The sequence below is a fragment of the Trichechus manatus genome, unplaced genomic scaffold, assembly GCF_000243295.1.
Source record: "Trichechus manatus latirostris isolate Lorelei unplaced genomic scaffold, TriManLat1.0 scaffold00282, whole genome shotgun sequence".
NCBI classification, from domain to species: Eukaryota; Metazoa; Chordata; class Mammalia; order Sirenia; family Trichechidae; genus Trichechus; species Trichechus manatus.
Genome location: NW_004444218.1, coordinates 212,141 through 234,822, shown reverse-complemented (window position 1 = coordinate 234,822; position 22,682 = coordinate 212,141). Strand labels below are relative to the sequence as shown.

At 46.0% G+C, this 22,682-nt stretch overlaps 1 protein-coding gene across 1 annotated transcript in view; it reads left to right on the top strand.

Annotated features, from left to right (window-relative positions):
- The window catches only part of LOC101344445 (protein HIRA), a 78,191-nt gene that overhangs the window by 42,666 nt on the left and 12,843 nt on the right, over positions 1 to 22,682 (top strand). Inside the window, exons 15-23 of the mRNA XM_023725040.1 lie at positions 1,163 to 1,367; positions 1,753 to 1,857; positions 3,298 to 3,446; positions 5,627 to 5,788; positions 6,454 to 6,512; positions 6,853 to 6,958; positions 8,306 to 8,428; positions 9,081 to 9,244; positions 11,364 to 11,452. Of these exons, the coding sequence (XP_023580808.1) occupies positions 1,163 to 1,367; positions 1,753 to 1,857; positions 3,298 to 3,446; positions 5,627 to 5,788; positions 6,454 to 6,512; positions 6,853 to 6,958; positions 8,306 to 8,428; positions 9,081 to 9,244; positions 11,364 to 11,452 (1,162 nt within the window). The remainder of the gene's footprint in view (positions 1 to 1,162; positions 1,368 to 1,752; positions 1,858 to 3,297; positions 3,447 to 5,626; positions 5,789 to 6,453; positions 6,513 to 6,852; positions 6,959 to 8,305; positions 8,429 to 9,080; positions 9,245 to 11,363; positions 11,453 to 22,682) is intronic.

Below are 22,682 nucleotides of genomic sequence, written 5' to 3'. Positions count from 1 at the left end.
ATCTAACTAGGAGTTAGGCTGTGTTTGCTCTTTGCTATGGCTTTCAGTGTCAGAGACTTCAATTTCCTCTAATGTCCTTGTTTTTGTCCCTCTTATTGTCTTTGGGTGTTCCAAAAACTACTTCTTAAGTAGAGTCTGTGTCTTGCAGTTATCTCAGTTATAATCCGTTGTTATTACACTGGAGCCCAGTTGATATGGTTGTGAGGCATTAGCGATAGTGAGCCTTATATAATCTCAAGATTAAATCCCTAGTTTTTTCATGGGCCAGAGTCCCTGAGCTGTGACTTTCAGAAGAGTTTCTTAGCCTTTTTTTCTCCCTTCATGTAAGCCAGGAAGGCTAGAGGACCTGACGTTGGCTAATTGCCCTTTCCCCAGGTCAGCTAAGGCTCCGGTAAAGTAGTATCCCTTGAGGGCAGGCCTTTGCTATAGAGAGCAGAAGTCTGGGTATAATTGTTCTTTTTCCCTTCCCACACTGGAATTTTTTTTGTCTTCACTGGGGAGAACCTGGTAGGGCTCCTGGAGGTAAAACTAATGAAAGTGTGGGGACTCATAAATTGGGCCCCCAGGAGCTTTAACTCTCAAGCCTCCAGCAATTCCTCAATTACTGTTTAAGTATCCCTACCAGTAACTGGCTCCTGGGGCTTCTGCTCCAGATGAGCTATGACTCTCTGTAGTCTCCAGTTTTCAGGGTGGTGCTTTGGCTTGTAATGTTAATTCTCTGATGGTTCTAAGAAGAGTTATTGATTTTCAGTTTTTCAGCTTTGTCTTGTCGTAAGAATAGGAATGACACCTTCCAAGCTCTTTACATGTCGGAAGGAAACCAGAAGTCCTTCTCTGCTTTTTTGTTAACATTCAGGGATGTTATTGTTAGCTGCCATCGAGTAGTTCCAACTCATGAAGACCCCATGTGTGCACAGTAGACCTGCTCCATAGGGTTTTCAAGGCTGTGACCTTGAAAGACCTGTGATCACAAGGCCTGTCTTCTGAGGTATCTCTGGATTGGGTTTGAACCACCAACCTTTGGGCTAGCAGTCGCGCACTTAACTGTTTGCGCCACCCAGGGGCTCTTGTTTTGGGATGAGTATTGATTTTTTTTTTTTTTTAAACTATTATAAAATCAGTAGCTATATGGAAAGACCTATGAGTGTTTGTGCTTGTGCAGGTTGAAAGAGCAAAATCTGGTGAAAGAAATAAGGCCTCGGGACCTCCTAGAGAGCAGCAGTGACAGCGATGAAAAGGTCCCTGTGACCAAGCCTTCTTCACTGTCCAAGCGAAAACTCGAGCTTGAGGCAGAGACGGTAGAGAAAAAGAAGAAGGGGCGGCCTCGAAAAGACTCCCGTCTCATGCCTGTGTCTCTGTCTGTCCAGGTGAGGCTCAGGCCAGTGGGCATGTCCCTGCCGTCTCACACTTGAACCCCCCAGGCTGAGTACTTGAGCCTGAGTGTCCCCAGAGCAGGAAAGGAGGGTCTGTGGGTGTGCTTTATCAGGGTGGGTGACTTGGGTGGCAGCTGGCTAGACACGCTCCCCCTCAGCCCTGCCATGGGCCCATGTAGAGACCTCGCACAGGTTCCTGGCTTCAGCTTCCTCATCTGTAAAGTGGGGATCCCTGTAGCATTTGTCTGCACTTTCTCCCTCAGAATAGGTGAAAGTACACTGGTAACAGGCCCAGCCTCACCCCTGGGTAACTTACCTTTACCTAATGCTACCCCTGTAGTGTTGGGGTGGGGCTCAGGGGCATTTCTGGCTTTTCCAGTCTCCAGCTTCCCTGACTGCAGAGAAGGACGCCTTGTGTTTGTCTGCACCAGCACTTGCACTGAAGCTGCCAATTCCAGGCCCGCAGAGAGCATTCACCCTCCAGGTGAGCACTGGGGTCTCCCCATGTTCTGTCTCAGGCACACACACATACACATTCTCTCTCTTTCCCATATAAACCATATCCTGTCACTGTCTGGGGTACTCTTCTCCAGTGACTCTCCATCACCTTCTGGAGGCAGTAGGAACTGATCAGGGTAACCATCATCAGGATCACTAGTCTCTTCCCCAGAAGCCCCATTGCTCACCCCCTCCCTAGTGCCTCATTCTCCTTTTTGGCTTTGACCTTGTAGTCCCAACTGCAGGGCTGTCGTTCCTATTACTTCTTCTAGATGGCCAGTTTCTGTTGTCTTTCAAGACTCAAGTGCCCCCTCTTCTGGAAGCCTCCTCTGATATCCACGCTGTCCCTGGGGGCTGCCTTGGGCTTGGTGCCTGTTGGGCTGTGGGGTAGAGGTCTGCTCTCCTGACTGTCCCGTGACCTCATCTACTTCTCAGTGCCCAACAAGGAGGTGCCATCAGGGCTACTTGAGCCCTTGGGGTGGAAGCATATAAACATGTGCTTGTCCAAACAGAGTTCTAGAGCAAATAGCCTTTATAACCAGAGACCCTTTGGTCACTCGGTCAGACACCAGCACCCAGGCCTTCCACTATGGCGTCACTGCACACGCTACCGCCTCTTTACACACTCTTCATATCTCAGCTCAGGTGTCATGTCCTCAGGGGCCCAGACCTCCAGAGCAGTGGTCACTAGCATCCATACAGTGGTCCAGGCCCAGGCCAGTCCTCAAAGGGCACCAGAGGGTAGATGTTGCCCTTCCCGGTCACAAGTCCTTCTGGGTCATGGTGCAGAGTTGTGAAATGGGTGGGGCCAAAGGCTAGGAACCCATGTGATTTTGTTCTTGTTTGCTGATGTGAGCAGAGGCAGGGGCACCATAGTGGTCAGCAGTGCTCATATGTGTTCTTAAGCTCACAGCTACCACGACTGTTTTTTGCCAAATGCTTTGAGTGATAGGGACCTTCCCACCACAATCTTTGAAGGATCCACAGACTTGGAGGCAGGAAACTCAAGTCTCACTCCCAGTTCTGTCTCTGGCTGGTGGTAGTACTCACTTGCTGTGTGTTCTTGAGCAAGTCACTTGCCGTCTCTGAGTCTCTGTGTTCTCACCTGTAAAATGAGGCGGTTGGATTAGGAGACTTTTGGGGTCTTGGAGCTCTGGTGCTGATTCCCTGGCTGTTCGGCCACATGGATAAGAAGGCAGAAACCAGCTTCCAGCAGTTTCTCTGCCCTTGGGAGCCACACATCCAGACCTCTGGCTCTCCTCTCCAGCCCTGTCACTGCCCCCCGCCCATCACCCTCCTCTGCTGGCCAGCCAGCTCTGTCTCCTTCTCTCTGTCTTCCACTTTCCTCACGACCTGGCTCTAGGTCTGTGTCTGAGTGGGTTCACTGCTGCTTAGAAGGACTTGGTGTTCACTTTCCTCCCTCCAGGTGAGCTCCGACCCCTCCATGTACATTGAGGTGGAGAATGAAGTGACAGCCGTGGGGGGTGTGAAGCTGAGCCGTTTGAAATGTAACCGGGAAGGGAAGGAGTGGGAGACGGTGCTCACCAGCCGGATCCTCACTGCTGCTGGAAGCTGGTAAGAGCAGAGGGGCCTTAGCCCAGCATGACTTTTTTTATATGCTGTGCTGCGTGACACTGTTGCTGTCCTGGGATGTGGCCCTCTCTCGGGGGAGGTGCACTGCCTCTCACATGCTAGCTCCTATGGAGAGTTCACTCTGGCCGTGCTCCAGGCCCAGCTTGTGCATTTGTCATTTTCAGTCCCAACCCAACGTCCAACCAAGTTGGCATTATTATCCCCAGGTTACAGATGGGGAAACTGAGGCATAGAGGGTCACCCAAGCCAGGATTTGAACCCAGATCATCTGATTATTGTGTCTGCAGCAGATTCCTAAAGTCTTGGGTTCTAGGCTGAGCTCTGCTTAGCTCTCTGACCCTAGATATTTATCCAAGGTAGTTGGGAGGGTTTCTTACTGCCCCCTAAACCTCCAGCCCAGTCTTTCCCTGACTGCACTTTGAGGGGAGGACCTTGTTTCAGAGGTTGTTAGCCCAGTTTCCTCCTGTGGGCCTTGGGGCCATGAGCCCCCTGGAGCTGAATGCAGCTCTGCCCTGCACCTACTTCTATCTGGAGAGAGGGTCCAGTGTTTGCATCACTTCCTGTGAAGACTTAAGGACCCTGTACCCTTACAAGGGTTTTACAAAGATGATTTGCTTAGAAAAATACTTATTTTAATTAGTCCCGTTATCATTTATTATGAGTTTACATGTAGGATGCTTTTACAAGTGTCCGCAAACACTTGACCTTACCTCCTAGGTCAGGGTTCCCATGGCCCTCAGTGAGTTTGTGGCATTAGGCCTAGAAAAACCCCTGCATTCTGTTCCTCCCTCACCTTCCGCCTTAGGATTAGCAGGCTTGTAAAGGGCAGAGAAGCCTGTATGTTGGGTGCTGCCATGAGCCCCCTCTCTGTCCCTCGTCTCAGGGCAGGTGGTGCATACCAGCTGGGTGTAAGGGATGTCAGCATGGCCTCTCGTACAGCAACGCAGCAGTTTCTGGGAGGGGCGGCCAGCCTGAAGACCTGGAACCCTCCTCCTACACAGTTCTGCCTGGCCCAGCTGGCCTGCAGACCTGCTCCCTGATGCTGCAGCCCTAGAGTGGTTGCTTTCTTTGCCATGGCCTGGCTTGAGAAAGGCTCTGACCCTTAGAGATAAGCAGACCAAATTTAGTCATATCACCTCATAGAATTCCCTGCTGCCTCATACTCTCAAAATAGACATTTGTAAACAAAAACTTCCCACTCGCCTCTCCCTTTTCAGAGGCCTGATAACCACAGTGTCTCTGGGATAGGCATTTGGCAGAGCTTCTTACAAGACCTTCTTGCTGTGAGCCTGCGGCAGTGGAGGGTCTCCATGCAGACCACAGGTACTAGCTGAGCAGAATCAAAGTGACATTAAGGAGGGCTTTGGATGGTCTGCCGGTAACAGGATCTTGCTGGGCTGAGCTGCTCACATGCCATAGCTTTCTGAGGTCTGAGGCTCCAGCCTCACCCTATGGCTCTCACTGGGAAGATGGCAGCCTGCTTGTGCTGAGGCGTGTCCAAAGGGCCCATGGTTGCACAGAGAGAGGCGTTCAGCAGTGTCTAAACATCCACTCTCTCGTGAAGCACTCCTTCCTCAGGGAGCAGCACACCTCTCACATCCTGGGCTGTAAAGGCCTCCTGAGCACTCAGCTGGTGGGAGATGCGCTCAGTTGTTCAAGCACTTTCTCAGCCTGTCTTGGCAGAGACCTTCTCAAGACTTGTCTGGCTAGTTGTAGACTGGAGACGACTCTCTGGGTGCTCTGTGTGGCTCATCTGGCAGTCGAAGCACACTTCCTGGGTAACTGTGAGGTTCAGTAGTTTTCCAAGCACGCGCACCTTAGGTCAGTGCTAGTGTGGTCTCAGAAGAGCTTGAGCAACACCTGTGGACAGGAGAAGACCATTGTCTCTTTCTAATCAAACATTTCAGTTAGGCTCCTGTCAGCCCTGCCATGCCTGGTCCTCAGAGGCTCTGTCCCATGGCAGGCCCACTCCTGTCCTCTCCCTTGGGCTGAACCCACTCAGGGAAGGCAGTGTTGCAAACGGGGTTTCTCCTATTGGGCACAGGCTGAGCCTGGTCAGTGAAGGCTCTGCCTGTGTTGGAGCTTCTGCCTCTGCCGGGGCTGCTGCCTCTGCTGCAGCTTCCAGACCCCCAGTGACACCTGTCTGTCCTCTGCCTTTGCAGTGACATAGTGTGTGTCGCCTGTGAAAAGAGGATGCTGTCGGTGTTCTCCATCTGTGGCCGCCGGCTCCTTCCTCCTATCCTCCTGCCGTCCCCAATTTCGACTTTGCACTGCACAGGCTCCTACGTCATGGCACTCACGGCTGCAGCCACGCTATCTGTCTGGTGAGAGGGCATGCACAGGGTTGGGTGGGGTCCAGGCAGGGCAGGAAGGCTGCAGGTCCCACCTGCTCAAGCCTTCTCACTGCAGGGAACCCAGCTGACATGCCCTCAGGCCCTGCTGGCCTGGTGGGGCTTAACGCTCCTCTCTCAGGAGGAGGCCCTTAGAAATCAGAGACACCCCTGTGTTGGCCCCTGTGCTAGGTGAGGGGTGGAGGAGGTATGCCAGAAGAATTGAGGTGGCCTTGTGCTGCACAGGAGACAGGAACGGACTGCGTGACAGATCTCAGTGTCTAATTGAATACGGCAGGGGTTTCGTGTGGGGTTCATTGGAAGCAGGCTGTCAGCTGGAAGAGCGTGGCCATGATTCTGGCATGGCTGCTGTGGCCTGGCTTCTTCCAGGGTGTGTGGGCAGTGCTGGCAGAGGTGGTGGACCTTGGAGCTCTGTTGCCTGGGCCCTCTGCTATAGATGTCTGCAGAGGGAGCATATTGGTGCACAGGGAGCAGAAGCCACTGCAACCCAGAGCTCCTCTCACGTGAGGAGGCTGTGGCTGGGAGCCTACACCTAGAACTGCACGGGAAAGTGTGGGTGGCGGTGGGGTTAGCAGCCTCAGCACAGTCTGATGCATTTGCTAAGGTTAGAGAGTAAGATGTTTCCTGTCTCTCCTCAGGGATGTTCACAAACAGGTGGTGGTGGTGAAAGAAGAGTCTCTACACTCCATCTTGGCAGGTAAGCCAGGGAGTGGGCTGCCCCTGGTCCAGTGGGGTAGGAGCCTGGGCAGGGCAGCCTGAGTCCCAGTTCTGACGTGGGAGGGCAGAGGCTCTCAGTGAGGCAGGTGGTACATCCCATGGCAGAGGGAGACTGTATCTCCTGGGGCACATTTGAATGGGCCTGTGAGAGGATGGCACACATAAATCATACAGCAGCAGCTCCCTAGTTTCACAGTCAGCGTTAAGGAGCCTATTGCTGGGACCGAGGGAACTGTGGTTCGGATTTCTCTCATGGTGCATGTGCAAACACTTGGTCTGGTCAGAGCACACCCGGAACTCACTTCTCTGCTGTCCCCCAGGAAGTGATATGACGGTGTCACAAATCTTGCTGACACAGCATGGAATCCCAGTGATGAACCTGTCCGATGGGAAAGCATACTGCTTTAATCCGTCTCTTTCTACATGGTAAGCAAGCTGCCCTCTTGGCGGTTCCCCTTGGGAGAGTGGCAGTCTGCCCTGGGACCCAGAGCAGTGAGCAAAGGCCCCAGTCCTGGTGGTAGGCCATCCTGACCCTGCTTCCATGTTTTCTGAGCATTGGACCCCTGCTTGGCTCTGTCTGCTGGAGAAGATGGAGCTGAAACCTGCCAGGACATGCCCTGCTGTCCCCATGAGGCTACCAGCCCCTGGCCTCTCTGCCCTCAGACCATGTGTACAAAGGGCACTTTCTCCTTTTGCATTATGCCCTGGGGTCACTGTTTTGGGAATAGGCATATGAACATTTTTATGGTTCTTGGTACATATTTTCAGACCGAGCCCCATAGCCATCATTGGCAGAGTGGAGTTGACTTCACACTAGTCGATTTCTGTAAGCTTAAGAGGTGCAAGGTGGTACTTCCCGCACACTCTGTCAGTTACTAAGGTTGTACGTTGACCCCCTGATGTGGAGAATCTGTACATTTCCTCTGCTCATTTTGGAACTTGGAGTTTTTTTCTGTATCTGTATAATCTCTGTACATCAAAGATCTTAACCAGATGTATGAAGTATGTAAACTGTGTACCAGGCACTCCAAGAAATTCTTTCCTTCTGCCTGCACCTTTGGTCCTTCCAGCCCCTTTTCTGTTAAGAGTTGCCAAGCACAATTGTATGCTCACACTGATATTTCTTTCTTGAGCTAAAAAAACTGAAACAAAAACAAACTTCACCAACTGCTGTCTAGCACTCTCCCCCAAATTGCAAAACGTTGTGTATTATTTGTGATCTATAATAATGCAAGAAAGCTGATTAAGAAGAGAATTATAGAATCTTTGTTGACTTCTTTGTATTTTTGAAGAGAGTCTATTTACCAAGGTACTCGACTTTTAAAAAGGGTATAAAGACTTTTTCCTAACAAAGATGTGAAAGGTCCAGAGACGGTGCAAGAACTGACTGCCTGGGGCCGTTGTAGAGGCACAGGAAGATGAGAGGCCTGGCAGCTGGCGAGGGTCCGGGCGATGTGGGCCCCTGCTTGGGTGGATGTTCCACACGCACAGAGGGTACCCTCGGTCATCAGGAACTGAGACCGTGGAGCTGAAATGTTCACCCCAGGAGCCCTGTCAGTGACCCTCATTATCATTAATTTTCCCTTTGAGACAGTAACTTACCAGGCCCATCACTATGAACCCTGTCACTGATGGGCATCTATCTACCACGCAGTGGCACTCAGCCAGAGCTAGCTTTCTGGCATTGTGGCAGGTGGGGTACTTGCTCTGCCATGGCTTCATTGCCAGCCTCCCCCATTTTCCTGAGCTCTACTCCTGTCTCTGCCTTCCCAGGAACCTGGTTTCTGACAAGCAGGACTCACTGGCCCAGTGTGCAGACTTCAGGAGCAGCCTTCCATCCCAAGATGCCATGCTGTGCTCAGGACCATTAGCCATCATCCAGGGCCGTACCTCCAAGTATGTGACCTGAGTATTGGTAGTCCTGTCCCAGGAAGTGCCCGGGTTGGTGCAAGCACAACCCTACCTGGCCTGGTCTCATTGCCTACTCCCTATGCCCACAGGCAGGCTGGGCTGGGCAGGCCAGGGGTGCTGAGGGTTGTGGGCCCACATTGGCTAATACCTCCAGAGTGTTGAGATGCAGGCCCTGTCACAGCAGCCCAGATGGTCCTAGGGTGCTATGGGTCATGGATGCTCTTGTTGGACAGTAGTTTGGTGGAGGGGGGGAAATGGGCCATCTCAGGAGCCTAGATGGTAGGCACAGGGTGGGGGCTCAGGTCAAAGGGACCCATGGCAGTTGGTGTCTTAGAGGCAGCTGAGCTGCTGACCCTGTCTCAGGGGCCCCACCTGGCATGCTGCAGCTGGTCTGGGGCAGTCAGGGTGGCATGTTCCTGGGATGCCAAAGTGGCCAGAAGGCCCATGGCTGGGACAGGGAGCAGACAGGCCAATGTGGAGTCACTGGTGCTTGCCAGCACACTGGCTAGTGGGCCTCAGGGGAGGCCTTCGGCAGCCCTGCCAGCTCCTTGCTTGTGCCCTGGCGCACATAGTGTCAGCCTTCTGCCCCTAGGCAGTGCCCACTGCCCCACCATACATGCTCTGCTGGTCTCTGCAGTTCAGGAAGGCAGGCTGCCCGGCTCTTCTCCATGCCTCACGTGGTGCAGCAGGAGACTACCTTGGCCTACCTGGAGAACCAGGTTGCAGCAGCACTCAGCCTGCAGTCCAGCCATGAGTACCGCCATTGGCTCCTCATCTATGCACGGTACCTCGTGAATGAAGGTGAGGTTCCTCCCAGGCCTGGCTTGATCCTCTCTACATGGCCCACCCTCCTTAAGCCCCATGAATCAGGGAAGAGGTGCCGTCGAGCAGGGCCCTCTGTACCCTCATTCCTTGTGATCCACCCCCACCAGAGGCCCTGGCTGCCTGTTCCCCTCTCAGGCTAGCTTGGGCCCTCCACCCGCATCTCCCAGCCTGAGCTGTGATGAGGTTAGTACAGCCAGTCCAGCGCATCACAGGCTCTGAGGCCCTGAGTAGAGAAGGTCCTGAGGATATCCCCTCATCATACCAGGAGGATTGGAAGGGAGGAGGCCAAGAGAAATGCGTGGGAAATTTTTCTCTGGAGGAGCAGAGACAAGAGGTTCTGACTCCTGCCTGTCATCATAGCCTTGGAAAACCCATCACCCAGGGGAAGGCATCTTCTGGCAGCTTCCAGTGGGCCTGCATTTCCCTTCCTTCTCCCAGCCCCTCCTACCCTAGAAGGGTCTGCCTACTGTCCATCTGCCTCCCCAGCCCTCCAACCCAGGCTTCCCTGCCAGGGCTCTCAGAGCACCTGGGCTGCCCCCTTGCCAGCATCCCCCCATCTTTCCCTGTCTTATTGGTCAGCAGAAAGCAAGGTGTGTTGGAAGAGGTGGATGTACTGCTCTTGAAGTGACCCCATTAGCCTTTCGGCCCTCTGCTAGTCAAATGTGCTTTACCAGCCTCTGCTCCCACCTGCACTTGGCCCCCAGGGGCCATGGTGTGAGAACAGCCCTCTTCACGTTCATTCTATGTCACCTTGCAGCCCCAGGCCAGGCCCTCTCTTCTCAGCCTGGCTGCAGAGCAGCCTTTTTCTCCTGGCCTTTTTGCTTTTCTTTTCTCATCATCCTCCCCCGTATGTTTAAGTATGGAAAAGACAGAGGGAAACGTGATAAACCCTTATAAATGTAACTCCTAGAATTAACATGTCATGATTGCCTCAGATTATGTAAATGTGTTTATGTTCACAACAGTCATTATTGATAAACTGGAAGCCACTCTTCACCTCCCCAGAGGAACTCCAGTAACAAGTTTGATGTTCACTCTTCTGCCCAGTAGATGTTGTCGCTGACTTTTCTGAATACTCAGTCTTCCCAAGCCCTCACACCATACTGGCTTTCCTGGGGTTCTCCGGTCACATCTTGGGCCTTGTAACCCCATCCCCCTTGGGAAACCCCTTTTCTCATTCCTGTCTGGTTTGCTTTGTCCTGGGTGTTGATCAGGACTCACTGTGATGTTCTTTGTGAAGTTGTTGCCTCCTCCTGGCCTCACCATCCATTTGCGGGATCACATCTCCTGCTTGCTTCACTTTATTCCATCTTCCACATGCACCAGTCACTTCCTCCGTCTGTCCATTGTTTTCTCAACTGTAAAAGGAGTAGCCAAGTATTAAAGAAGACCTCATTCATGTCCAAAGTTCCTAGGAGTCCAGCTTCATCCCTCTTATTCTATACCCTTTGATTTCATCCATTCCCTATGGCTTGAGCTGCCCCCAAGTGTGACAAACCCTCCAGATTCTGTAGCCAACACCTCTGGCAGCCACATCTGACTGTGCCCATGACTCTCGAGTTGACAGGCCTGTGCCTGCTTCTTCCATCTCCTCAGCTCAATCCCCACCTCCTCTGTCCACATTCATGCCTTCACCATCTCGTGCCTCCTGAGGGCTGACCTCCTGACCCTTCTGATGGCCTGTTAACACCAGCTGCCAAGATGTCTTCTCTGAAGCAGATCAGACCAGCCCACTCCCTTTCTTTAACAATTCCCCACATTTTCCCATCACCTTGGGGAATTTCTCACAGAACTGGCCACGTCTTGCTTTTTTCGGTGAGCCCAGCACACAGAGAGGGTGCCAGCTCGCAGCTCAGCAAGTGCTTGTCCAGGGAGTGGGTGAGTGAGTGAGTGAGTGAGAATCTGTGATTATGAGTCTCAATGCCCCAAACTGAGAGACATGCAAGAGGTATTTTGCCCAGTGCGATAAAATAAGCATTTGTTCATTTTGTTTTGATATGCACAACAAACTTAGCATATTCTTGACTTTTTATTTCTTTTTGTAATGTGTTCCTGTTTTCTGTTTTGTTTTGTTTTTTGTTTTTTCTGTGATTAGGGTTTGAATACCGACTCCGAGAAATATGCAAGGACTTACTGGGTCCGGTTCACTACTCCACTGGAAGCCAGTGGGAGTCAACAGTAGTGGTAGGTGCTTGTTTCATTCTTGCTGCAAGAATTCTCGCTTGAAAAGTGAAGATGGAGAGTTATAAAATAAGCCAAAGTGCTTTGCAGTTCTTCCCCACCAGACTTCTCTAGCACACTGCCATGGGCTCCAGGCTTAGTGTAGGATAAGGGCTGGAGCCCCACGCCTGGCAGGTGCTGGGCCCTCGGGAGCAGTCAGTGCGCTGAGGAATGCCTGCCCATACCTGGGGCTGTGGATTTAGTAGTGACAATGAAAGAGCCTTTCCTCCCCTTCGTGGAGCTGACAGTCTGGTAGAGAGGTAAACATAAGCCAGTAAACAGTTTAGGTCAACCAGATACGTGTAGACTGGATTGATGCTAAGACGCAAATAAGCAGGATAATAAGACAAGAGTGGCCAGGGAAGAGCTTGGAAGAGGGTGTTTAAATGAGAATGAGCCAGCTCTGCAGAGACCTGGGGGAAGAACTTCCTGGTAGAGGGAACACCAAGTGCAGAGAAGCTTGGTATATTTGAGGCCACTGCGCTGCAGCATAGTGGCCAAAAGAGAAGGTGGGGTGAGATGAGGCAGGAAAGATGAGTAGGGGCAGATCATGGAGCCCTTGTGAGAAGTGGGGGCTTTAGTCTAGGCAGCATGAGCCATTGGAGGAGTTTCCACAGGGGTGATGTTATCTGACATGGGAAAGCAGTCAGGGTGAGTTTTGCAATGGTCCCAGCAATAGGTAAAGGTGGCTTGCATCAGTGTGCTGGCTGTGGAGAGAAGAAAGGAGATTCAAAAGGTTTTTAGAAGCAGAACCAACAAGACTTGGCGGTTGGTTGGATGTAGAGTAGGTGAGGAAAAGAGAATAATGAGCACATGGTCACCTCCAGAGCTTTTTGGCTTGTACAGCTGCCTGGATGCCAGTGAGTGAGTTGGGAAGGAGCAGCCTGGCAAAGGGGGGTAAGATACGGGTCCAAGAGTTGGCTCCACTGCTTCACTCACTCATTCAGCAGACATTTCTGGAGCCTCTGCTGTGCCACAGGGCAGGCCTCAGTGAGCAAGGCAGAATGGATCCCTGCCTCCGTGGATCTGCAGACTAAACAAATGAGCAAGCTGATGGAGTGTGCTGGGTGAGACGAGTGCTGTGAAAAACATAAAGAGGGCAGGGCCATATGGACCCCTGGAGGGGATTATAAAGGGAGGGTCAAGAGAGGTCTCACTGACTGACTGAACAGAGACCAGAAAAGGTGAGGGAGGAGCCATGCAGGTGTTCTGGGGAAGAACATAAAAACAGAGCACAGCAAATGCAGAGGCTCTCAGATAGCAGGGCTTGAAGTGTCAAAGCGTGAGCTGAGTAGAGCTGAGATCAGAAAGGGTCAGTCCAGGGCTTCGACAGCCTTACTATGTGTTGTGTCCTTTTCTTTTTTTTTTTTTTTTAATTCCTTTTTTATTTTGTTGCCGTATATCTTCATTTGGTTGGGTAATGAAATCCTAGGTTCAAAATTAGTTTCCCCCTGGACCCTTGAAGGTATTGTTCCACAGAATTTTAGCATCTAAAATTTCTCATGCAAATCTGATTTTTCATTGCTTTGTAAGTACTTTTGGGATCCTCTCTTGGTGATTTGGAAGTCTCATTGATTCTGTGGAACCACAGAACAGTGATTTTTTTTTTTTCTTTTTTTTGCTTCTCTGATTATGTCTTCTCTCCATTTTCCCCTAAGAGATACAGTGTCCTCTCTTTTTAAAATCTGCTGTCAATTTTTTTTATAGTTTCAGTTCTCTTCCAAAATTTTCAATCTAGTTTTTTATCTTCTTGAGTATAGTAAACTTCATTATTTTATTTTAGAATTTTATGTTGGATATTTCTAGTATTGGGAGCCCTTGTGGATCTGTTTCTATTGCCTGTTGTTCCTGCTGGTTCTTATTCATATCGTCTTATCCCTTCATGTGCTATTTACCTTTGACTGTCTGCCAGACATGGTATTTGAAAAATTATTTGTAGAAATAGTTTGAGGCCTAGGTCGATGTTACTTTCCTCCCCAGAGCACTTTTATCTGCTAATGCCAGCTTCGTGAGACACCAGCACTACAGGGTCACCTTGATCCAGCTCAGGGGCTGAGGTTTTCTGGGGTTCTCTGGGGACTCAAAGCTGGGCTCTCACTGGTACAGGGGCTGGCTTACTTCCAGTATCCCTGTATTACTAGGGTACATCCTTTGGGTGTACCAGCCAAAAGATTTATTAGAGACCCCATCCTCATGGGCCCTGGGTCCTTGCTTTGGTCCCCTTGGGCCCTCAAGTCTTTTAGAAGCTCTGCTCAACTTCTTCCTCATCAGTAAATGTTCCTGAGGCAAAACCATCCCTCTGTGGATTTCTGCCTTCTTACACCGTGACTCAGTCACTCTTCACTAGCACTAGCTCTTTGAGGTGTTTCTGATTGTCTAGCTTTCCCCTCATCCTCAGCAGGGAGAGTTATTCTGAATTACCTAGTCAGGTACTGGAAGGAAAAGTTTATAGTATCTTCCCAAATATCTCCTGCAGATACTAACCAGAACATTTTTCAGGGTTAGCTTTTATTCCCTGAATTATCTCTTGCCTTTTCTAGGTTCAGGGAGCCCTGGTAGCACAGTGGTTAAGCTCTTAGCTGCTAGCTGAAGTGTTGCCAGTTTGAACCCACCAGCCACTCCGCAGGAGAAAGATGTGGCAATTTACTTCTGTAAAGCTTTAGAGCCTTGGAAACCCTGTGGGGCAGTTCTCCTCTGTCCTGTAGGGTCACTATGAGTCGAAATCAACTCGACAGCTACAGCTTTGTTTTTTGGTTTATAGGGTCACTATGAGTTGGAATCAACTTGATGGCACACAGCAACAACATAGGACATGAGATATGCATCCAACTTTATTTAGATAGTCTAAGAGACTACACAGTTGTCCCAGCATCAAAAGATATAGATAAAATATCTTTTCCTCCACTAATTTAAAATATAACCTTTATCCTATCTTAAATCCACATGTCAGTTTCTGGACTTCTTCCCTGTGCCTTTTGTGTCCCAGTACCGTGTGTGGCGCTAGGCTAGGCATCTTTGCATGTCTGTGAGCCACTTGAGGGTGAAGTTTCTCTTTTCTGACGCCAGGGAGCACAGGGCCTGGCACACTGTCCAAATGGGTCCTTGTCGATGGCAGTCTCAGGTTGTGCACTGGGCATGTTGTGAGGACCCCTGTGTCTGCAGAGCGTGGTAGACCTGGTTTTCTGGTAGGCCTCAGCCACAAAGCCTGTGATTAATTCATGGTAATCCTGGGTTGACACATAGTTGCTGTCATTGGTCTGTGTATGGCCAGCTTTAATCTCATCCAGTTTATTCATCTGTTTACAACGTGAGCCCACTGCACACTTACGGAGGCTGAAGCAGTGTTAATAATTGCCACCAACCTCTGTGTTCCCGTTTTCATCCTCCTGCCTCCCCCAGAGGTCATCAGCATCTTGAATTTTATAGTTTTCATTTCCATGCTTTTGATTTTTAATCATTCATTTATATCCTCTCTCTCTCTCTCCCCTCTTCTCTGTCTTTCTCATCTCCTCTCTCATGCATATACACATATTCAACTCAAATACACTTGCCTAAACCATGTTTGGTTTTAGTTGCACGTGAACTTTCTATAAAGGGTGAGCCCCTGGGTGGTGAAAATGGTTAACACACTCAGGTGTTAACCAAAGGATTGAAGGTCTGTGTCCATCCAAAATCACCTTGGAAGAAAGGCCTGGCGATCTAGTTCCGAAAAATCAGACATTGAAAACCCTATGGAGCACAGCTCTACTCTGACACACACGGGTCACCATGAGTTGGAATCAACTCGATGGCAATTAGGAAAAAAAATGCTGACTTCTGGATGATGCTGTTCTTAAACACAGCATTACGTTACTCAGGTTTTTCCACACTGCCTGCAGCTATAGTTCATTTGTGTTTACTTCTGAATAATATTCAGTTGTGTGGTTTCCCCACACTTAACGTGCCCACTCTCCTGTCAGTGAGCGTGTGGGCTGTTTCAGTCTGGGCCATTACAGAGCTGCTGCGAACACTTTTGTATTTGTCTCCTAGTGTTCATGTGCTAAAGTGTTCTTGGGTTTATACTTAGGAGCAGGAACTTTGAGTCATGGGATATGCTGTTGTAAGACTTCACAAGATAATGGCAAACTGTTTTCCAAAATAGTATATCAATTTATGCCACCCATCCAAAATGTATGTAATAAGCTGATTAATGTACATTCTGTCCAGTACAAGTATGGTCAGACTTCTTGATATTTGCCAACAGAATGAGTATAAGATACCATTTTATTTTGATTTTGTTTTTCCCTGATTATTAATGAGGTTGAACACTTTTGATTATGAATTTCCTTCTGCTATTTAATGCCCATTATGTCTTTTGCCCATTTTCAGTAAGATTGTTTGTCCTTATTGATTAGTACAAGTTTTCTGTATATTCTTAATATTAATCTTTTGTTCTTTTTGTATGTTCTTTTTATACCTGGGAGTGGAATTGTTGGGTCAAGTAGTAACTCTATGTGTAACTTTTTGAGGAATTGCCAGAGTGTTTTCCAAAGTGGCTGTACCATTTTACATTCCCACCAGCAGCATATGAGTGTTCTAATTTCTCTTCATCCTCACCAATACTTATGGTCCATCTTTTTTTATTATAGTCAACCTAGTGGTGGTGGTGGTTGTTAGGTGCGGTTGAGTCAGTTCTGACTCATAGCAACCCTACGTACACTGGTGATAAGTGATAATTCATTGTAGTTTTGATTTGTATTTCCCTGATGGCTAATAATGTTGGGCATCTATTCATATGCTTATTCACCATTTAGATACAGGAAAAAGTGTCAATTCCAATCCTTTGCCCATTTTTAAATTGAGTTACTTGTCTTTTTATTGTTGAGTTGTAAGAGTTCTTTATATATTCTGGATACTTGAACCTTATCGGATACATGATTATTAGACCTTACCAGATATCAGTTATATATTTTCTTCCTTTCTTTGGGTTGCCTTTTCACATTCTTGATGGTGTCTGTCTTAGTCATTTAGTGCTGCTGTAACAGAAATACCACAAGTGGATGGCTTCAGCAAACAGAAGTTTATTCTCTCACAGTCCAGTAGGCTAGAAGTCCAGATTCGGGGCATTGGCCCCAGGGGAAGGCTTTCTCTCTCTGTTGGCTCTGGAGGAAGGTCCTTGTGATGCATCAGTCTTGCATTGATCTGGGAGCATCTCAGCACAGGAACCTCAGGTCCAAAGGATGCGCTCTGCTCCTGGCACTGCTTTCTTGGTGGCTTGAGGTCCCCATGTCTCTGTGCTTGCTTCTCGCTTTTATATCTCAAAAGAGATCGGCTTAAGACACTATCTAATCTTGTAGATCTCATCAGTATAACTTCCACTAATCCATTTCATTACATTATAGTGGTAGAATTTACAACACATAGGGAAATCACATCAGATGACAAAATGGTAGACAGTCATACAATACTGTGAATCATGACCTAGCCAAGTTGACAGATATTTTGGGGGGACACAATTCAGTCCATGACAGTGTCTTTTGTAGCACAGAAGTTTTTAATTTTGGTGAGTCTGGTTTATCTATTTTTTTTCTTTTGTTGCTTTTCCTTTGAGTGGTATATCTAAGAAACCATTGCCTGATCCAAGGTCACAAAGTTTTATGCCTATGTTTTCTACAAAGAGTTTTATAGTTTTAGCTCTTACATTTAGGTCTGTGATCCATTTTGAGTTAATTTTTTTAATATGATGTGAAGTAGGTGTCCAACTTTATATTTCACATGTGGATCTCTAGTTGGCCCAGCACCATTTGTAGAAAGACTGTTCTTTCCTACGTTGAATTTTTTTGGCACTTTGACAAAAAAGCCATTGGCCGTAAGTGTAAGGGTTAATTTCTAGACTCTCAGTTCTGCTTCTGTTATTCTGTATGTCTATCCTTGTGCAAATACCACACTGACTTGATTACCGAAGCTTTTGTATTTAAGTTTTGAAATCAGGAAGTGTGAGTCATCAAGGTTTCTTCTTCTTTATCAAGACTGTTTGGTCTATTATGAATTCCTTACATTTCTATATAAATTTTAGGATCAGCCTATCAACTTCTGCAAGAAAATCCAGCTGAGATTTTCATAGAGATTGCATTGAATCTATAGATCAATTTGGGGAATACCGCCATCTTAACAATATTAAGTCTTCAGATCCAAAGTATTTTATTCTTTTCATGTTACTGTAAATGGAATTGTTTTCTAATTTCATTTTTGTGGTGTTCATTGCTAGTGTATAGAAATACAATGATTTTTTTATATTGACCTTGATGCAAACTTGATGAATTCATTTATTAGCTCTAATAGTGTTTTTAGTGGATTCCTTAGGATTTTCTATATATAAGAGCATGACATTGGTTAATACCTTCCTTTTCAATCTAGATGTCCTTTCTTTCTTTCTTTTTTCCTTCTCTAATGACCCTGGCTAGAACCTCCAGTACAATGTTGAGTAGAAGTGGTGAGAGCAGACATCCTTGTCTTGTTCCTAATCTTAGGGGGAGAGCATTCAGTCTTTCATCATCATTAAGTATGACGCTAGCTGTGAGTTTTTCATAGATGCATTTTATCAGTTGAGAAGGTTTCCTCTATTACTAATTTGTTGAGTGTTTTTATCATAAAGGGTGTTGGATTTTTTTCAGATTGTTTTTCTGTATCTATTGAGATGATCATGTGGGTTTTTTTTTCCCTTTATATGTTAATTTGGTGTGTTACATGAATTAATTATCATATATTAAACCAACCTTGCATTTGTTGTACGGGAAAAAATATCACAAAGTTTAGTAAAGCAAAAAAAGTTTTATTCGGCATATGTTCAAAGGGGCAAAAGTAGGAAATGGACAAGCATGCTGCTAGAGCCATGTCTAAGTCCAAAGAATATTACAAAACAGGCAAGAATGGGAAAACCGACAAGCATGCTGCCACAGCCATGTCTCCCTGAGTCCAAAGACCATTATGGAGTCATCAGTATATATTAACATTACAAATGGGCAAAACCATTGAAAAGCTTCACCTTTTCACAGATTGGCTAGAAACTGTGATCCTACATTTTTAATCATCTTCTTAACAGTCATTGGTACAGGTTTCAGTAACGACAGTCAGGAGGGTCTTCATTGGTCCAAAGAATTTCTATTCACTAAATGCTAATAGAAGAAAAGAGTAGAGAGTCTTTTGTGTTCTGTTTGATTGGCTTTATGTGAAAGTTTCCCTAAAAGATATTTTCCAAGTTATCTTAGCTATTGTCTTTATACCTCAGGGCCCAGTTGATGTGACCTTGTGGGTCCTTGTGAGCCCTTGTGAGCCCACCTCCAGCTGGGTCACATTCTCTATGCTCAAGGATTAGGAATAATAACTCCAATATTATTTCCTAAATCATTCCCTCCTTTTAACTGGAGATTGGAGATAACACATCGATGATCAATACCTGGACTTAGTCGAGCTAGATAGTGGCCATTGCAGGCTCTTTAAACTCACGGTGCTGGGTTTCCACCGGATACTGTCTGGTTCTTCACCAGGTTATTAAGTAAAAGCAATGTTCTCATCAGTCACATTGCTGGAGTGAGCAGACTCAGTGTTCATCAGCGTTTTAGCCTGAGGCCTTCTTTTGCCCTTTAAGTGTGTAAGACAATAGAGGATAAATTTTATTATGCCTAATACTATCAGGATGCAGACTAAGAATATTACTATTTGTTGCAATAGTGATTTAGCCCATGTACTTATTCCTGATGGTAACCAAACAAACAAATCTGGTGTTTATAAGAGTGTTATAGTGTGTAACCAGGTAGCTTGCTGTCTTAATTTTACAGCACAGACTACTTTCTTGGGATAATAAAAATCTAAGCTTATTTTGTTATCTCATGTCGCCTTGGCTTATGAGATCAGAGGTCACTGTTGTGCTTGCATCTCACTAGCAACTTCATCTGTTATTTGTCCCATAGTGACTGACAAATTTTCTTAAAAGATTTCTTCAATTCAGATATACCATAAGTAGGAATTAAAGCTAGCAACCATATCCTGAGTGTTGGACCAGTGGGTTTTCTTCTTTCATTTTACAATGTGTAACAATTTTAACATTACCTTTTCGGTATTTACTAGCATTGTTACTATGAATACTTAAAGATAATTCTAAAGTTTCCAAAGCGCATTGTCCATGCATTTATCAGGAAATCTAAACAAGACGTTGCCCATGTAAATTCACTATCAATTGGAAAGGGATCATCTGTTACTATAGTTGGATCTGCCATACAGAAACATATCCATAAGGAGTACACAAAATTTGTCTAGAAAAAACAGAAAATACAGAAACATTTACATGTGACAACAAAGTTTCCATTAGAGAATTCACGATTAGCAAGATAATACAGGATGGACCTCTCCTGTTGGAGGTCTTCAGTTAATCTCTTTAAAATGTACTAAGTGTTCTTCCCTGACGGCACACTGCCCCTCCTTGGTTTACCTATTAACAGTCATAGGCCACTTTTTCAGTAGCAGAAGTGGAACCTAAGACAAAATGGAATCTGAACCATGAGGTTGATCCCCTCTAAGAACCTGGTTTCTTTAAGATACATAATTTTCTGCATCTTAAGAGGGTGACAATTTGATTACAAACATTAGACAGGTGTTTCATATGACATTGTCTTAAAGACTGATAAAATGAATTACTGATTTACCTTAAACATAACTCTCAGTCTGATCTTTGAAGTTAGTTTCCTAAAACAGACTGAATTCTTAAAAAAAAAAAAAAAAAAGCACAATGCCCAGAGCAAAATGGTCTGACTAGTTTATCTGGGCCGCTGTTTGACTCAAAGTGGCTTCAGGAACCATTTTTTTTCTCAAAGCTCAAGGTTCAAAAGGACGCCCAAAGGCAATGTCCTGTGTGGTTTGCCTCAATCTCCATGAAAACCAGAAATCCGGATTCTAGGAGAATTACATACAACTCTCTCATGATTCTTTCCTTTGGATCATGATTTTACTATAGAATCTTTTATCAAAAATGCTCAATAAATGGTAATTGGGCGTCATCTGGTTTTTAAGATCCCAGGCACCATACAGGAAACTAGGAAGTAAAACAGAAACACTAACTGTAATATTAGTTCAATTGTCTGAAATAACCAGTGAAACCATGACCCTGAGGTCTTTGAACCAAGGAAGTAAATCTCATGAAGTGTTGTTTATGCATAAGTAAAATCAGTAATGGCTTTTCCTGCGCCTCAGTAGCAACTATATTCTGCAAAACCTCAGATTGAGTATTAATATAAACACAGCAACATTTATCTATTAAGGCACAAACTGTTTCTTGAGAGAACTAATAGGAAGGCTAATACTATTCTGTTTTGTAAAATCATAGCTCAAATTTCAGACACTTATCTGGTTATGATATTTACAAATTTGCTAAGTTTACCAACAGGAACTTCTGATTCAAGAGTTGCAATATAGAAACCCATCAGTCAGATAATTTAGGAGAAAGGAAAATAGTTTCTTATATCCAGAAAGTAGGATCTTAAAACATCAGCAGTATTCCCACATAAAACCCATAGTTTCCTTTTGTTTACTCAGTCTTATGTAGTTAATTTCTGTTCCATGTGATTCTGGATCAGCTGCAGTCTGTGAACCCATCAGCTTCTGCATAGGACTTCTGGAAATCCTGATTGAGTCTAGTCACAGTCTTTTTTGCAAGTCCAATGTAGTCCATCTTTTTGTTGATATTTTGGTCAAGCATTTCCAGCAAATCAGCAAAGTAAAAACTTATCTGCAGATGACAAAACTTACTGTGGCCATGATTAATTTATAAACATAATATTCTTAATAGTGAAAGACCTGATAGAAATTAATTACAAGCACAATGTAAAGGCCAAATAAAATCAGTTTAAAAAACACTTTGGATAAAAGTATTTCTTAGTATAACTGTTACCACCAAGGGCACAGAGACTCTCCAAACTCAATGGGTCCTTGTCTTTCTCTTGTAAGAATACACAGAGGAGACAGTTTTTGGGTTCAGCTCTAACAGGTTTATTTTACTTGTGACAAGTAGAAGGAGTCAGAGGGGCTCATGCCTCTCCAAAAGACTGACTGGAAGGTGGGAGCAAGGCTAGGGCTTATATGAGTTCAGTGGAGATAATAGAGCAATGAATATTCAGTGGGTTTCTTTGAAGGGGCAGGTACTTCTCGGAATGGCAGTCCATACTAATTAGGTTGCACACGCATCTGGAATCCAAGATGGAACCCGCTGATATTCAAGAGGGAGCCCCCTCAGCAGCCCTTGGCATCACTTACAATGGGATTTGGCGCAGGCGCACTGATCTGCACTACTTCGCCCCCTTCAGTGGGCCGAAACAGCAGCTGCACTTTGGTCTTCTGTGCGTGCAGAGCTTGTAAGAAGGGGGAAGGGACTAGAAAAACTCTAAGGAGGAAGTAGTAATTCCCAGGTTCTTTTAACCTCATTTTATGTTGACAGGATGTGGTTCCTGTTTACCCAACTTCCAGGTGGTAATCTTTTAACAGATCTTTTTATTCCACCAGCACAGTTAACCCTATCTGTCTCATAACCATTAACTATTCTTAAAGAGCTTCAGATATAATACATAATACTCTTGAGACAAAATACCATATAATCAGGATATATTAAGAGTATACTAAGATTATCAAGTCTCTTTAATACCTGAATAGTAATTTAAAAAACTTCATAGGTAAATGATGTGAATTCGCCAATCAAACCATTGGGTTTGATAATGCTAAATTCAGAAAGATAAAGTTGCAATCAAGTTAACAATAAACAAACAAAATCATGGCACAACATCATGCATTTGTTGTCCAATATTAGGCAAAGACATAGAGGAAATGCTAACATAAATTTTAACTCAAAGAGAATCAGGTACTTCCCTTGATTTTGACAACACGTTCTGTGTAATTTATAACATGGTAAATAAACCTTTTTAGTATTTTTCCTTTATAAAAATTCTTGTGGCTTTCCATGAAGTTTCAGAGTTGTCAGGAGTTGATTGTAGGTCACCCTGAAACAATACTTAAGTTATTTAACCAAAGATCTTAAAGTAAAAATCTTAGCTTTCTTTTCTATAAACCATTCAGCTTGGTTTTCTGCTCAGTAATCTTATTCTAATGAGAGGCTGAACCTCTGTCTTCGAGGCAGATTACGCAAAGAATAAATTAACCTTTTAACTCAGAA